This window comes from Schistocerca gregaria, chromosome 2 (assembly GCF_023897955.1).
Source record: "Schistocerca gregaria isolate iqSchGreg1 chromosome 2, iqSchGreg1.2, whole genome shotgun sequence".
Taxonomy (NCBI): Eukaryota; Metazoa; Arthropoda; class Insecta; order Orthoptera; family Acrididae; genus Schistocerca; species Schistocerca gregaria.
Window position 1 is genome coordinate 868,903,529 of NC_064921.1, and position 16,771 is coordinate 868,920,299.

At 41.0% G+C, this 16,771-nt stretch overlaps 1 protein-coding gene across 1 annotated transcript in view; it reads right to left on the minus strand.

Moving 5' to 3' along the window:
- Nucleotides 1-729: 729 nt before the first annotated feature.
- The window catches only part of LOC126335257 (sialin-like), a 140,819-nt gene continuing 124,777 nt past the window's right edge, over nt 730-16,771 (minus strand). The window contains exon 10 of the mRNA XM_049998300.1: nt 730-2,354. Coding sequence (XP_049854257.1) covers nt 2,121-2,354 — 234 coding nt within the window. The 3' untranslated portion in view covers nt 730-2,120. The remainder of the gene's footprint in view (nt 2,355-16,771) is intronic.

Sequence of the window (16,771 nt, forward strand, 5' to 3'; positions counted from 1 at the left end):
AGACTATGAACCCCACACGTTATTCTAACCACTTTCTTCTGAGCAGAGGATATTTTTGTCTAAATGTTGAGTTGCTCCAAAATATTATTCCATATGACATCAGAGACTGAAAGTATGCAAAGTATGTTAGCTTACAAATTTCTGTATCCTCAAAATTGGCAGTTATTATGATAGCATAAGTTGTTGAACCTAGTCGCTTTAAAGATCCAAAATATGAATTTTCCAATTACGATTCTCATCTATATGTACTTCCAAAAACTTATTATGCTCTACCCTGTCTACTGAAATCCTTTGATGCGTTACATTTATTGAAGGAACTGCACTTTTTACAGCAGACAATTGGATGTACTGTGAAATAGACATACAGTTTTTTATGCTTTATTATCAATTTTATTCCATTCCACACTGATTGGCGATATGGCAGATCACATCTGGCAAAAATCATATGAATGCTGTTCACCCGTAAGTAACATTAATTGTATAGAGATAGATTTCAGTAATTAAAAATGAAATCAAAGAGTTTTTCTTTAAGTAAAAGATGGCCAAAACTGACCAAATTTCTTACAAAACACTGGTGCTGTGATGTAGATCACGATTATGTTTCCGGCGAATATGACGAGCAACTGCCAGCAAAGAATAGTTGCTGAGGATGGAAACAGGAGAGGTGGGAAACGATAATATGAAGGCATGTGTCGTGAAGGAAAAGAACCTTGACCGCTATGTGGGAGGGGGGGGGGGATGTGAGCTTGTAATGAAAGATATGAGGCTAGAAATTTGGAAATCGGCAAAGCAGGGATGGGGTATTGAAGTTTCGATACATAGAAAGGATAGCGGGCTAGGACGATAACTGGTAGGAAATCGCAACAATAGGCATGAAATTCTACGCCAGGGAGAAAGACGATATTAAAGTTGCCTTTGGCATGTGGTATGGAATGTACTCTTTGGTGAAGATATGGCGTGGAGGGACTGGGATTTGTGAACAATAGCGTAGCAACAGTTCTAGATTGGAAAGGATTAAGGACACAGGTGTAGTTTGGACAAAAGTAGTTTACGTCTGTATTAGGGTAAAGTTTCTTTCTTTTATTGTCGCTCCAACCCCGTCTACCCGTTTTGGTTGGATGGCTGTCTGCCAGAAATACTAACATAATGCTCTTCCGTCTAACGGTTTTCAAAAACATTGTAATCATTCTTGGGGGCTTAGGTCTTTAATTCGATTCTGGCTTTGCAATACACAGCGGTAAGTCGCCTCTGGAAAGGATAGGAGGACCAATATGTCGCCGAATTAGACCAAACGCTTGAAGCTGATAATGGTGGGGTTGCATTATAAAATCATAATTAAATACATAAAATTGATAAATGTAATTAAAAGCAAACATTTACATTTGGTTTTACAATAATTAAAAATGTAATTATCTTTGGTAACTTTAAAAATTTAAACGGTGACTTCTCATAAAGAAAAGATAGCACAGAAACGTGCAATTTCTTTTAAAGGAGCATTGCAAATTCACAAAAATAGGGAAGACCAACTCAGAAAAAGGATAGTATTAGGGGAGGAAAGATTACAGGTTGTGTAAGATCATTGTGTCTGAGTCAAGAATCGCAGAGTGATGAGTTGTAGTATGGTGATAGTGGTTTTAGGGAGTGGATGGCAAGATGCAGAACTTGATTATGAGACTGTAGTGTCATGTAAGTCGCGGTATGAGGAGCAAAAGGAATAGGAAAAGATGAAGAGGGAGAGAGGAGTGCTAATATGTGGTAGGATAGGGAGCCGATGGACGAGGTGGATTCCGTTGTCTGAGAGAGGCAGGCATCATACTCATATTGGATAATAGAGGAGAAAATCAGGAGGTTGATTGTGTCGAGTTTCTGGATAGTAAAGGCTAAATGAAAATTTTCAGTGTGAGTAAGAAATGATGGGAATTGGATGAGATGGTAAACGATCTATATAACGGAAGGTGGTGCAATGGAATCCTCTGGTATTTAAATAATAACTTGTTGGCAGCTGTCATTCGAAGCAAATAACCCTTTCAGTAGCACCTTTAGTCGGCGGTTCGCATGCGTGAGATACTGCTGACAACCACCTCTTCAAGCCCGGTGGCCTATTGCGCGTTTCCCGATGTTCACCATTTTCCCTTAATTTCCTCCAGCTGAGTTCTCTCCGGGTTCGCAGTGAGGCGCTGTTGCGCCTCGCCGTCCTCCGGCTCTTCTCGGTAGCTCTTCGGCTGTCTCTCCACGACAGGGGGCGAATTCCACTCCTGTATTTCCGCGGAGGACGTCAGGAGATGCAGCACACCTGTTGCTAAAAGCGCCCCCGATGCTATCAGGAAAACCTTCTTCCATTGTTCGGTGGTTTGCTGCAACAGAGAGACGTATGCACGTAAGTGGAGATTTTCTCTTGTCACACGCACGCCTGTTGACTAGTCACACCAGTGCAACTTTCCAGTGCTTCATCGATAGTTGCTAGTTTTCCCTACGCTAATGTTGCAGTGACGTCTGCTCCACCAAAGTTATGTCATTTCTGCCAAATCCTGAACGCTACATACCCCGCCACGCTTTCCACATCCGCGGATCACTCTAATTTTCAAACCTAGTACGCTTGCGAAGATCTTGCCTTGTGTAGGTGGAATGCTCCAGAGGCACAATCGTCGACGAGTCCCTTATGTAACGATCTGACTGTTCAGGACTATGCCGTGTAGCGAGTACAACTCTGTTGGACTTGGTGGTTAAGAGCATGCATGGAAACCTATAGGTACTATGTGATCAATAAAGGAGGACCCGACTCAATTTAGGAGTACAAATCACATATTGTACTTGATTTCCTAAAGCTTACGCCAGAAGAGATCATGAAAACAGTTTGCCAACATGCTGAAAATAATATTTCATAGGCGAGGAATAAGATGACATGATGATCAAATTCAGGTAAGGAGTACATTCTGGTAGAAAACACATTAAGCAGACAGGGACACCGCGTGCTAAGAACATTACCAAGTTCAGTTAAGTATACGTCATCTGCGTAACGGATAATCAGTAATACGTGACATCTATGCTCTGCTTATTTTACATTTGCTTTTATCTTTAACTCCTATATGTAGATAACTTGACATTTATTCAATTCACATCATTTCAACAGCTACATCAAGGACTTATTTACTGATTTCTCTCAAGAACTGGATGATTAATGCAGACTGAAATATAATCCCGTACTTACTTAAATCTTTTCCAAGAATACGTGAAAAATCCTTTTATGTGGGTGCAACTTCTCAAAAAATATAATTTATTTCAATTATCAATTTATCTCAAGAACGATTGTTTATTTAATGCAGAAGCATTAATGGTCTGAAAAGAATCAAGTATTTGTATTAATTACGAGTTCTCTATATTATATTTCCTAATAACAAAAACGAATTAAGTTTCTTAAAAAGATCGGAACATCGAATTTACTTAGAACTTGAAATATTTCAGTCTGTATTTATCAGATCCTCCATTTCTCAATGACGTGAACAAAGGCTACAAGCGAGACTTGGTTCAGATTTCACGTTAAACTGCAGGCCACTTTTTCCAGGCAGGCTTGCTGGGGTTGTTTACGGGTATGCAAGTACTACCGAACATTTGCACTAGGCGGCTGAACATACTTCATATGGGATTAGTGGCGGATCATGCCATACATTTATATAGTTTGTTATTATAGCGCTACATCAGTCGACGGCAGACGTTACCTTCCAGTCATTTATGGTGCTACGTCAGGAACTCCAGCGTGTTATTTATAACCTACGAGTGTCAATTTATGCCTCTTAGCAACTGCTAAAGCGTTGGCAGTTTTTGTGCTGCCCTCTTTCAGCGTGTTTTTCCCTCTTACCTTTATTTATTTATTTATTTATTCTTTTTTCTTTGCCGCCGATATCTGCCAGGACGGATTCTGCCTCGCCCGTCCTCACCGCCTTGGAGACCGATTTTCCCTTACGAATTACAGTGTGTGCGTTTACATCCCAGTACCGTGTCTACATCGCAACGAAATTTAATACCGTCCGCTAACTACCTGCTTTTTCGTTTCCAAAACTGGTATCTTTTCCTTGATACTACTCTCAACGCCCTCTTAATTACTGATGATTGTCTCTGACAGTTCCGGGTGCACCACACCATTTCTGAATGAGCAGTTTTTCCTTCGGAGACAGCTAAAATGAGGCCGAAATCCAAACTAGCGAGACAGACGACGCTAGTCCCAGCTGCAGAACATGGAACAGTGGTGTTAGCAGCAAAGAATTACTGTCAAGAGTGTTTATTTGTCTACACGAGACTTGTTTCACTGTATGAACTTACTTTCTTATTACTGTAAAAGTTACTTTACACAAACTGCTTTACTTAACAACTATTGCTGAAGTTACGTCTGTGAAACCCTACATTTACATTAACAGAAGACCATCATTTAACAGTTACTATTACAGAATTTACAGTCATTTAATGCTCACCCAATATGTTACTGTTTTCTCTCAGCTGCTTGCATCACCGTCCAGTTCTCAGTACCGCTGCCTTTCCTTATTTTACCTAGAGCCATACATTCGACAGTTTTGTCATGGTAAAGAAATGGTACAAGAACACGGGAATTGGCGTATGTGTGAACCAGCATGGACACAGATGAATGAAAGAAACACTTTAACAGGAAGAAAAATATCAGTTTAAGTAATTACACTACTTGACAGTGCAAGTGAATTACCCAGGACACATGGTCAGATGCCAATGTAAGCTCATACATTTACACACCATCAGTGAGTATGTAAATGATTAGAGTTGCACATCTCTGTCACAGGTAGACCGCCCAACACAGTTCATTAGTGTCGTTCGTGTTTATTGTTCTTACAAGCCTGATAGAGTATATAAAGGACAAAAACAGCGTCAGATGTTGAGTTACCACTGTGAAGGACATGAAGATGCCGCGTACTCGCGTGAGATAGCGCTGTCAGCCCCTGACAGAGTTTGATATTGTCCTCATTGTGGTCGCTTGATCAAATTTAGCTTTATGTAAAGTTTTTTTTTTAAATTACCACTACCACTCACAAACTTTGTCAACTATTGTATTACTTATTGTATTATTTAGCTACATGTTTCGAGCGAATACCTCATTTTCAGGCCAAATGGCATTACACAAACAATTTTACAATATGGTCATACTGATGTTACATATTCTTTTGGTAAATGCTGTGGTCATCTTGTGGAAGAAGAGAATACTTAGTAAGAGGAGATATCACTTTGGAAGCTGGACTCATGTTTGTCCGAAAATGTTTTGTAATGGTCACTCACTGTGTTCTTCTAGCGTGGCAGTCTCGTGTTGCGCTGATGTGTATCCATTTCCGTGGCTCTCATGGATTTCTTGTTAACTGTTCACAAATTGTCACTAACATAGCAGTAACTTGGAAACACGACCTCAGATAATTCTGAAGTGCAGTGGACGAGATGGCGGTCGAAATACAGCTAGTTTCGATTTGGCTATCGATTTGTCGATCTATGTGATCTCATTTGTTTACATGTCTTTTACATGTCTTGTTCTCGTATTACAGATGTATGGTAACGAAATACATTACAAACTGAGGACCTGTTACATTATTATTGAACACATCATGCTATAGCGCTCTAGGCGCTTCAGTCTGGAACCGCGTGACCCCTCCGATCGCAGGTTCGAATCCTGACTCGGGCATGGATGTGTGTGATGTCCTTAGTTTAGTTAGTGCACAAGCACTCGTGGTCTAGGGATAGCGTCTTTGATTCATAATCAAAAAAACGTCTTCGTTCCCGGGTTCGATCCCCGCCACTGCCTAAATTTTGATAAATAGTCAGCATTGGCGGCCGAAGACTTCCGGCATAAGAAGTCAGCCTCATTCTGCCAACGGCCTTGTCAAAGAGGGCGGAGGGGCGGATACAGGTTCGGGGCACTCTCTTGTCCTAGGGGTGGGAAATTTCCCCTAAAGGCGGACGAATCAGCAATGATCAACGACATGAGGATGCAGAAACCAATGGAAACCACTGCATTAAAGACACGTAACGTGTATCCACAGGACATGTGGCCTGTAGTTGAAGAAGTGTCATGATGATCTCTCCATTGGCATAAAATTCCGGAATAGTCCCCCATTCGGATCTCCGGGAGGGGACTGCCAAGGGGGAGGTTACCATGAGAAAAAGCTTGAATAATCAACGAAAGGATAACGTTCTACGGGTCGGTGCGTGGAATGTCAGAAGCTTGAACGTGGTAGGGAAACTAGAAAATCTGAAAAGGGAAATGCAAAGGCTCAATCTAGATATAGTAGGGGTCAGTGAAGTGAAGTGGAAGGAAGACAAGGATTTCTGGTCAGATGAGTATCGGGTAATATCAACAGCAGCAGAAATTGGTATAACAGGTGTAGGATTCGTTATGAATAGGAAAGTAGGGCAGAGGGTGTGTTACTGTGAACAGTTAAGTGTTCTAATCAGAATCGACAGCAGACCAACACCGACAGTTCAGGTATACATGCCGACGTCGCAAGCTGAAGATGAACAGATAGAGAAAGTGTATGAGAATATTGAAAGGGTAATGCAATATGTAAAGGGGGACGAAAATCTAATAGTCATGGGCGACTGGAATGCAGTTGTAGGGGAAGGAGTAGAAGAAAAGGTTACAGGAGAATATGGGCTTGGGGCAAGGAATGAAAGAGGAGAAAGACTAATTGAGTTCTGTAACAAGTTTCAGCTAGTAATAGTGAATACCCTGTTCAAGAATCACAAGAGGAGGAGGTATACTTGGAAAAGGCCGGGAGATACGGGAAGATCTCAATTAGATTACATCATGGCCAGACAGAGATTCCGAAATCGGATATTGGATTGTAAGGCGTACCCAGGAGCAGATATAGACTCAGATCACAATATAGTAGTGATGAAGAGTAGGCTGAAGTTCAAGACATTAGTCAGGAAGAATCAATACGCAAAGAAGTGGGATACGGAAGTTCTAAGGAATGACGAATACGTTTGAAGTTCTCTAACTCTATAGATACAGCAATAAGGAATAGCGCAGTAGGCAGTACAGTTGAAGAGGAATGGACATCTCTAAAAAGGGCCATCACAGAAGTTGGGAAGGAAAACATAGGTACAAAGAAGTTAGCTGCGAAGAAACCATGGGTAACAGAAGTAATACTTCAGTTGATTGATGAAAGGAGGAAGTACAAACATGTTCCGGGAAAATCAGGAATACAGAAATACAAGTCGCTGAGGAATGAAATAAATGAGAAGTGCAAGGAAGCTAAGACGAAATGGCTGCAGGAAAAATGTGAAGACATCGAAAAAGACATGATTGTCAGAAGGACAGACTCAGCATACAGGAAAGTCAAAACAACCTTTGGTGACATTAAAAGCAACGGTAGTAACAGTAAGAGTGCATCGGGAATTCCACTGTTAAATGCAGAGGAGAGAGCAGATAGGTGGAAAGAATACATTGAAAGCCTCTATGAGGGTGAAGGTTTGTCTGATGTGATATAAGAAGAAACAGGAGTCGATTTAGAAGAGATAGGGGATCCACTATTAGAATCGGAATTTAAAAGAGCTTTGGAGGACTTACGGTCAAATAAGGCAGAAGGGATAGATAACATTCCATCAGAATTTCTAAAATCATTAGGGGAAGTGGCAACAAAACGACTATTCACGTTGGTGTGTAGAATACATGAGTCTGGCAACATACCATCTGACTTTCGGAAAAGCATCATCCACACAATTCCGAAGACGGCAAGACCTGACAAGTGCGAGAATTATCGCACAATCAGCTCAACAGCTCATGCATCGAAGCTGCTTACAAGAATAATATACAGAAGAATGGAAAAGAAAATTGAGAATGCGCTAGGTGACGATCATTTTGGCTTTAGGACAAGTAAAGGCACGAGACAGACAATTCTGACGTTACGGCTAATAATGGAAGACAGGCTAATGAATAATCAAGACACGTTCATATGATTTGTCGACGTGGAAAAAGCGTTCGACGATATAAAATGGTGCAAGCTGCTCGAGATACTGAAAAAAGTAGGGGTAAGATGTAGGGAGAGACAGGTCATATACAATATGTGCAACAACCAAGAGGGAATAATAAGAGTGGACAATCAAGAACGAAGTGCTCGTATTAAGAAGGGTGTAAGACAAGGCTGTAGTCTTTCGCCCCTACTCTTCAATCTGTACATCGAGGAAACAATGATGGAAATAAAAGAAAGGTTCAGGAGTGGAATTAAAATACAAGGTGAAAGGATATCAATGATACGATTCGCTGATGACATTGCTATCCTGAGTGAAAGTGAAGAAGAATTAAATGATCTGCTGAATGGAATGAACAGTCCAATGAGTACACAGTATGGTTTGAGAGTAAATCGGAGAAAGACGAAGGTAATGAGAAGTAGTAGAAATTAGAACAGCGAGAAACTTAACATCAGGATTGATGGTCACGAAGTCAATGAAGTTAAGGAATTCTGCTACCTAGGTAGTAAAATAACCAATGACAGACGGAGCAAGGAAGACATCAAAAGCAGACTGGCTATGGCAAAAAAGGCATTTCTGGCCAAGAGAAGTCTACTTATATGAAATACCGGCCTTAATTTGAGGACGAAATTTCTGAGGATGTACGTCTGGAGTACAGCATTGTATGGTAGTGAAACATGGACTGTGGGAAAACCGGAACAGAAGAGAATCGAAGCATTTGAGATGTGGTGCTACAGACGAATGTTGAAAATTAGGTGGACTGATAAGGTAAGGAATGAGGAGGTTCTACGCAGAATCGGAGAGGAAAGGAATATGTGGAAAACACTGATAAGGAGAAGGGACAGAATGATAGGACATCTACTAAGACATGAGGGAATGACCTCCATGGTACTAGAGGGAGCTGTAGAGGGCAAAAACTGTAGAGGAAGACAGAGATTGGAATACGTCAAGCAAATAATTGAGGACGTAGGTTGCAAGTGCTACTCTGAGATGAAGAGGTTGGCACAAGAAAGGAATTCGTGGCGGGCCGCATCAAACCAGTCAGTAGACTAATGACCAAAACAAAACAAAAAAGGTTTAAGTAGTTCTAAGTTCTAGGGGACTGATGAGCACAGATATTAAGTCCCATAGTGCTCAGAGCCAGAGCCATCATGCTATAAACTATAAGTATTTCTAAGCTATTGCTGGGGCTAGAGTCATGACGTAGCCAGAAAGATCGCCAGCTCTATCGCCGATAGAACATGTGTAGGACTAACTCAGGCATCAACTATCCAAGTGTCAGCATATATCACCTCTATCCCAGTGTCATCATCTAGGACACTGAGAACCAGTTACAACAGTTAGGGGACAGTCTGCCTCAGGAGAGTTTCATTTGATGCAGCCTGCCATGAAATCCCCTACCGTGCCAGCCTTCTCACCTCAGAGTAGCACTTATTTGCTGGATGTATTCTAATCTCTGTCTTTCTTTTCAGTTTTTACCTTCTCCAGTTCCCTCTAGTACCATGGAAGGTATTCCCAGGCATCTTAACAGATGTCCTAACGTCCTGCCCCTTCTTCTTGTCACTGTTTCCCATATATTCCTTTCCTCGTCGATTCGCCGGAGAACCTCCTCAATAATTACCTTATCAGTCCACCTAAGTTTCAACATTCTTCTGTAGCACCACATCTCTAGTGCTTCTATTCTCTTCTGTTCTGGCTTTTCCACAGTCGATGTCTCACTGCCATACAATGCTGTGCTTCAAAAGTACATTCTCAGAAATTTCTTCCTCAAGTTAAGGCCTTTGTTTGATATCAGTAGAGTTCTCCTGGCCAGGAATGCCCCTTTTGCCTGTGCTAGTCTGCTTTTTATGTCCTCTTCGTTCCTCCATTATGTGTTTTTTCTGCCTAAGTAACAGATTTCCCTAACTTCATCTGCTTCGTGATCACCAGTTATGATGTTAAATTTCTCGATGTACTCATTTCTTCTTCTTCTAATTACTTTCACGTTGTTCGATTTACTCTCAGTCCGTATTCTATACTCAGGCGAGAATACAACAGTTTTATGACACACTTAACATATGAATCAGTGCACGCATCCAGGCCAGTGACGGTCGTGCGTAATAATGATAAGTGGGCCCATATTGACACTTTCTTTGTCCGTTTGACACGATACTGAACTCAGCGAAATAACATTGCATATTTTATCAACCTATGAAACTTGATTTTGGCTCCCCCTCTGCCTCTGGGTTCTTCACATTTTTTTCATCAGACAGTGTGTAATTTTATTGTGTAAAATGCATATTTGACGATCCGCCGCTTTTATTTTAAACCCAAAAATCGATCGGTTTCAGTCGTGGACCATGTTCACGGATAAAGGTTAAAATGGTTTAAGCCGCAACGTTACACTTATCATTACTTAGATAATGTGTAGAGCATGTCATGAATATCAATATATGGCACAGTACTGTTAGAATCAAACATGACAACTAACAATTAATTACATGACGTGCTCTACACATTATTTAAGTAATGACAAATGTAATGTTATGGCTTAAACCATGTTAACTCTTATCCTTGAAGATGGTCCATGACTGAAACCGGTCGGTTTTTTGGGTCTGAAATAAAAGTGGCTGATGGTCAAACACGCCTTTTATACATTACTTGACGGCTATTGTTAGACAGCTTCCAAAAATCTAATTTTATCTTTTTCTCTAGAAATCCTTATCAGAACTGCTACATAGAAATTACAAAATTTTTATAGGTACTTTCTTTAACGCCGGCCGCGGTGGTCGAGCGGTTCTAGGCGCTTCAGTCCGGAACGGCGTGACTGCTACGGTCGCAGGTTCGAATCCTGCCTTGGGCATGGATGTGTGTGATGTCTTTAGGTTAGTTAGGTTTAAGTAATTCCTCAGTCTAGGGGACTGATGACCTCAGATGTTGAGTCCCATAGTGCTTAGAGCCATTTGGACCAATTTATTTAACGCCTGTTACTTGAACTCTACTAGCGAAAGCCGTTTCGACGTGACGTCAAGCTAGTGTCGGCAGTTATAAAGTGAAGGAATCTTAACTGGTTTCATTAAATCCTTCAACCTTGTGGCTTGTACAAAGTCTAAATTTAATTGAGGAAATTAATATATGCAAAGCAAGTCACAGGGAATACAAGTTGATTAAGGAACTGAAGTATCGAAACGTTTAGGTTTGTTGTAGTATTATGGTTTTTTTTTTTTTTTTTTTTTTTTTTTTTTTTTTTTTTTTTTTTTTTTTTTTTTTTTTGGTCCTCCGTCTACTGGCTGGTTAGATGCGGCCAGCCACGAATTCCTTTCCTGTGCTAACCTCTTCATATCACAGTAGCACTTGCAACCTACGTCCTCAATTATTTGCTTGACGTATTCCAATCTCTGTCATCCTCTACAGTTTTTGCCCTCTACAGCTCCCTCTAGTACCATGGAAGTCATTCCCTCATGTCTTAGCAGATGTCCTATCATCCCGTCCCTTTTCCTTATCAGTGTTTTCCACATATTCCTTTCCTCTCCGATTCTGCGTAGAACCTCCTCATTCCTTACCATATCAGTCCACCTAATTTTCAACATTCGTATATAGCACCACATCTGAAATGCTTCGATTCTCTTCTGTTCCGGTTTTCCCACAGTCCATGTTTCACTACCATACAATGCTGTACTCCAGACGGACATCCTCAGAAATTTCTTCCTCAAATTAAGGCCGGTATTTGATATTAGTAGACTTCTCTTGGCCAGAAATGCCTTTTTTGCCGTAGCGAGTCTGCTTTTGATGTCTTCCTTGCTCCGTCCGTCATTGGTTATTTTACTGCCTAGGTAGCAGAATTCCTTAACTTCATTGACTTCGTGACCATCAATCCTGATGTTAAGTTTCTCGCTGTTCTGATTTCTACTACTTCTCATTACCTTCGTCTTTCTCCGATTTACTCTCAAACCATACTGTGTACTCATTAGGCTGTTCATTCCGTTCAGCAGATCATTTAATTCTTCTTCACTTTCACTCAGGATAGCAATGTCATCAGCGAATCGTATCATTGATATCCTTTCACCTTGTATTTTAATTCCACTCCTGAACCTTTCTTTTATTTCCATCATTGTTTCCTCGATGTACAGGTTGAAGAGTAGGGGCAACTGTCAAACTCAGGACCGATCTGACTGAACTCAATTACTGGGCAAAGAGGAGTGGGAATGGTCTGTCTCACCACTCGACAGGGTCAGTTTTGAGTGAATGGGTGCATGGCAGAGGCAAGTTTTGAATGACACCTCAAGCAACTAGTCGTTTGTGTGCCGGCAGGTTAACAGCCGGCAGCTTTTATCCTGCACGTTCTGCAGACTTTTCGATTATTCCCTGTTTGTGTTAACTCATTACTTCTTTTGTACTGGCTCACACTTGCTTTACTCCTCCACGTAGTGCAAAGTAGGCAACGCAGTGTCTCCGTGCTTGTGTTATCGGTAATCGCAGAAGCAGTATTAGCGTAGTATTTGAAGGCTCAGACAAAGAAAAGATCCAAGTACCGGATGCCAAGGATATGTCCACTTAAACGTGCTGTAAATTCCCTGGCGACACAGCCACCCACCATTCAACCCTGTTCTGCGGGTTGCCTGTAAACGACAATCAGAATTCAAGCATCCGACGCACTAACGTGTGGCACCAGAATGGCCACCAGAAGCATAACCATTGGCGCAAATAGCTCTGTCATTGTGCCGCTACCTTGCCTCCGTGAGTCACTTGTTTCTATCAATATGCTTTCATATTTAGTCCGCTGGCCGACCGATCTGCAGTCGGTTCAAACTCCGGGCTTCATGCCAACCTAGACTAGTGAGTCCTGATTTTTTGCAGCGTACTTTGTAAGCTCCCGGCTCAATACTGGTTCTGTTTCACTGAGTGTACTCTACGATCTGTGCTCTACACTGGACGCTATAGCGGTCCATCCATAGGTGTCAACCGCAGCTCACCGCGCGTCATTGCGGTCATTGCGTTACAGGACACTATGACTATAAACTTCGTCCGCTTACATAAACGTCCCCATGTATCTGAACAGCCCCCTTAGATTGTTTGCAGATGACGCTGTAATTTACCGTCTAGTAAAATCATCAGATGATCAACTCCAGTTACAAAATGATCTAGAGAGAATATCTGTATGGTACGAAAAGTGGCAATTGGCACTAAACAAAGAAAAGTGCGAGGTCATCCACATGGGGGCTATATGAAATCCGATAAATTTTGGGTATACGATAAATCGCACAAATCTAAGGGTTGTCAATTCGACTAAATACCTAGGAATTACAATTACGAGCAACTTAAATGGGAAAGACCACATAGATAATATTGTGGGGAAGGCGAAACAAAGACTGCGCTTTGTTGGCAGAACACTTAGAAAATGCGACAAACCCATTAAAGAGGCATCCTACATTACACTTCTCCGGCCTCTGCTTCAATATTGCTCCGCGGTGTGGGATCCTTATCAGGTAGGATTAACGGAGGGCATTGAAAAAGTGCAAAGAAGGGCAGCTCGTTTAGTGTTATCGCGCAATAGGGGTGAGAGTGTCACTGATATGATACGCGAGTTGGGGTGGCAGTCACTGAAACAAAGGTGGTTTTCTTTGCGGAGAGATCTATTTACGAAATTTCAATCGCCAACTTTCTCTTCCGAATGCGAAAATACTTTGTTGACACCCACCTAGGCAGGGAGAAATGATCATCATAATAAAGTAAGAGAAATCAGAGCTCAAACGGAAAGATTTAGGCGTTCCTTTTTCCCACGCGCCATTCGAGAGTGGAATGGTAGAGAAGTAGTATTAAAACCGTTCGATGAAGTGTGAACTGTAGAGTAATCATGAAGACGTAGATTACAAGCTAGTACAATCCAGTCCAAAGGCAGCGCTTAATTTCTAAGACATTGCAGTGCTTCAGTTATTAACTCTCAGATTCGACCGAGTTATGCCGACTCGCATTCGAAGAAACTATTATAGTATTTTCTTTAACACTAAAAACAAAAAACAAAAAACGATGCACAACAAAGGAATTATTCTAACAGGTACATGTGATGTAAGTGTGCAGACAAATGAATGATTACTATTTCAGAAGATTTTGAGGCCCAGGGTTTCACAAATTCAGCAAGTCTGTAACGTTATGGTTCAACTCTAGCCCTCACGCATGCAGTTACTAGGCTTGGCATCGACTGATGGAGTTACTGGATGTCCTCCAGACGTATCTGGAGACACTCCAGACAATCTGACTGTCGCCCGCCATACGACTTAGTAACCAGGAGTGGAACTGCGGTGCCTTTTCTTTTCATAGCGCAAGCCCTTTGGTTGTCATCCGTGGCACCGTTAAAGCATAGCTGTAAGTCGACGATATTCTATACCCCATTTTGTTGCTCTTCATGGTAAGCCTCCTGGGCTTCCAGTTATATAAGATAACGCTCACCTGCACGCTGCGAAAGTTTCTTCTACTTGTCTTCATGTTTGCAAACCCTACCTTGTCCAGCATGGCTTGACGAACTTTGTGTAAATGAAAGTAAAACATTAATGAAATCTCTGTTTAGAAGAGCATTTGAAAATAATGAGAATGCAAATAATTACAAATAAAAGAAGGAAGTAAAAATCTCAATTATTGAAGAAGAGGATCAGTTTTTGTTTAATTTATCCTGAACCATTGTGCAACAGTAAATCTAATGAAAAATGGATTCAGTGTACAGAATGTAAGAAGTGGGAAATTTATGAAAGTGCAGCCGAAAATGACTAGGTTATTACAGGATTTTTCTTAAATATTTATTTAAATTACTATTTTATTTTCTAAATTGATCTTATAGACATATGTATGCTTTATCAATACATTTTTGGTTTCTCTTCACTTCTAATTTATTTTCTATGATTTAAATAACCCATGAGAACCAACTGCAACATCTGTCAGAAGCAATCTGAACTCGGAGCAGGTTGTCACAAACTTACTCCGACAAAACCTTTTTTCGAAAAGCCAAACCGAACGAGGTGGCGCAATGGTTCTATAACCAATCCACGTTGGACTCGCAATAAGGACGACGATTCAAATCCGACCATCCAGATTTAAGATGTCCGTCATTTCCCTAAAATCGCTACAGGCGAAATCCAGGATGTTCCTCTGAAAGTTAACTGCCGATTTTCTTCCCGACCTTTGCATCATTTCGAGTTTGTGTTTCATCTCTAATGACATCGATGTTGACGGGCCGTTAAACCATGATCTTCCTTCCTATTGAAAAATCAAATGTTGATATGGCCTCTAATTTGTGGGAAAATATAGACGAGAATACATATTAGGAATGCGCTAATGATAGAAGGAGAAGTTGTAAACCCTTTGTCTTCAAAAATTAAAAATCACAAATTGTGACACCTACCCCGTTCTACCCTACTGATCTTCACCTCAGTCACCGTTAACAGTGTGGAGGACAGAAGCAACATCAACCAGATCAGCAGTATGAGCGCCATACATCCAACCAGCCATCTATATTTTTATCATCGTCATTAGTTTACACATGCTGAGCTCGATGGGGTGATCTGTAGTGATTACTTAGGAGTAGAGGAACTTCTTAGCCGAGATCGCTATAAAAAACTTTATGATAAATGAATGATTTCCATAAAAGTAAATTAACATCTTCACATCTTCATAAACTGGCACAAGATATTTGTAACAACCTTATGAAGATCTGAAGATAGTAACGTAGTTTTACCGAAACCGGTTATCTACAATAAGGGTTTCGTAGCTATTTCAGCTAAGAAGTTCTTCTCTTCCTAAGTAATCATCATCATTACTATCATCATCACCACCACCAACAACAACAACAAGCATGCAAAAACGCACCAATCATAGCCAACAGCAACAGCCACAGCGTTTGCAACACATCCTCTAACTTCAGGTAAACATTCTCTCACTCCAGTCGCGGTCCAGCTTCTCTTCCACCCACAATGCATATCAAAGACACACAAATCCAGCACTAGTGGGAAAGTACCGAAACCCGTCTCAACATCTGTCACAGGATCAATAAGACTTACTGAGAGAAGTAATCACGGACTAACTCAACCCTAGAACTTGCTCCACCCTTCCGCAGAGTAGATGCCAACCAAATTTCCTTAACCTCCGAAAATTCGTCAGTCGCGTTAAAAACTCTGAAAATAACCCTGTTCCGTCACACACGCACACTAACTCTACAATAATTAAAACGCAAAACCCGAGTGCCTTCTTCTGATGAAATACGTCCTTAACATACGAAGCAATCCGCCCTCAAATCAATCGCAACCCCTTCTAAAAATGCCCATACTAAGACCTATGATACGAAGGCACTGATACTAATTACACCAGCGACGAAATTGAAAGTAGTTAGTCACCAGATATCCACATCTGGAAAGCATTACACATCCTTATCATCAACTAACTTCTTCTTGTGGTAGCGTTACCTCATTTTAATAAAAAAAAAGTAGGAAGGCCTCAAGTTACTAGAGCTACCAGTGTTTCCCTCATGTGCACACAAACACACACACACACACACACACACATATATATATATATATATATATATATATATATATATAGGGTGAGTCACCTAACATTACCGCTGGATATATTTCGTAAACCACATCAAATACTGACGAATCGATTCCACAGACCGAACATGAGGAGAGGGGGTAGTGTAATTGGTTAATACAAACCATAAAAAATTCACGGAAGTATGTTTTTTAACACAAACCTACGTTTTTTAGATGGAACCTCGTTAGTTTTGTTAGCACATCTGAACATGTAAACAAATACGTAATCAGTGCCG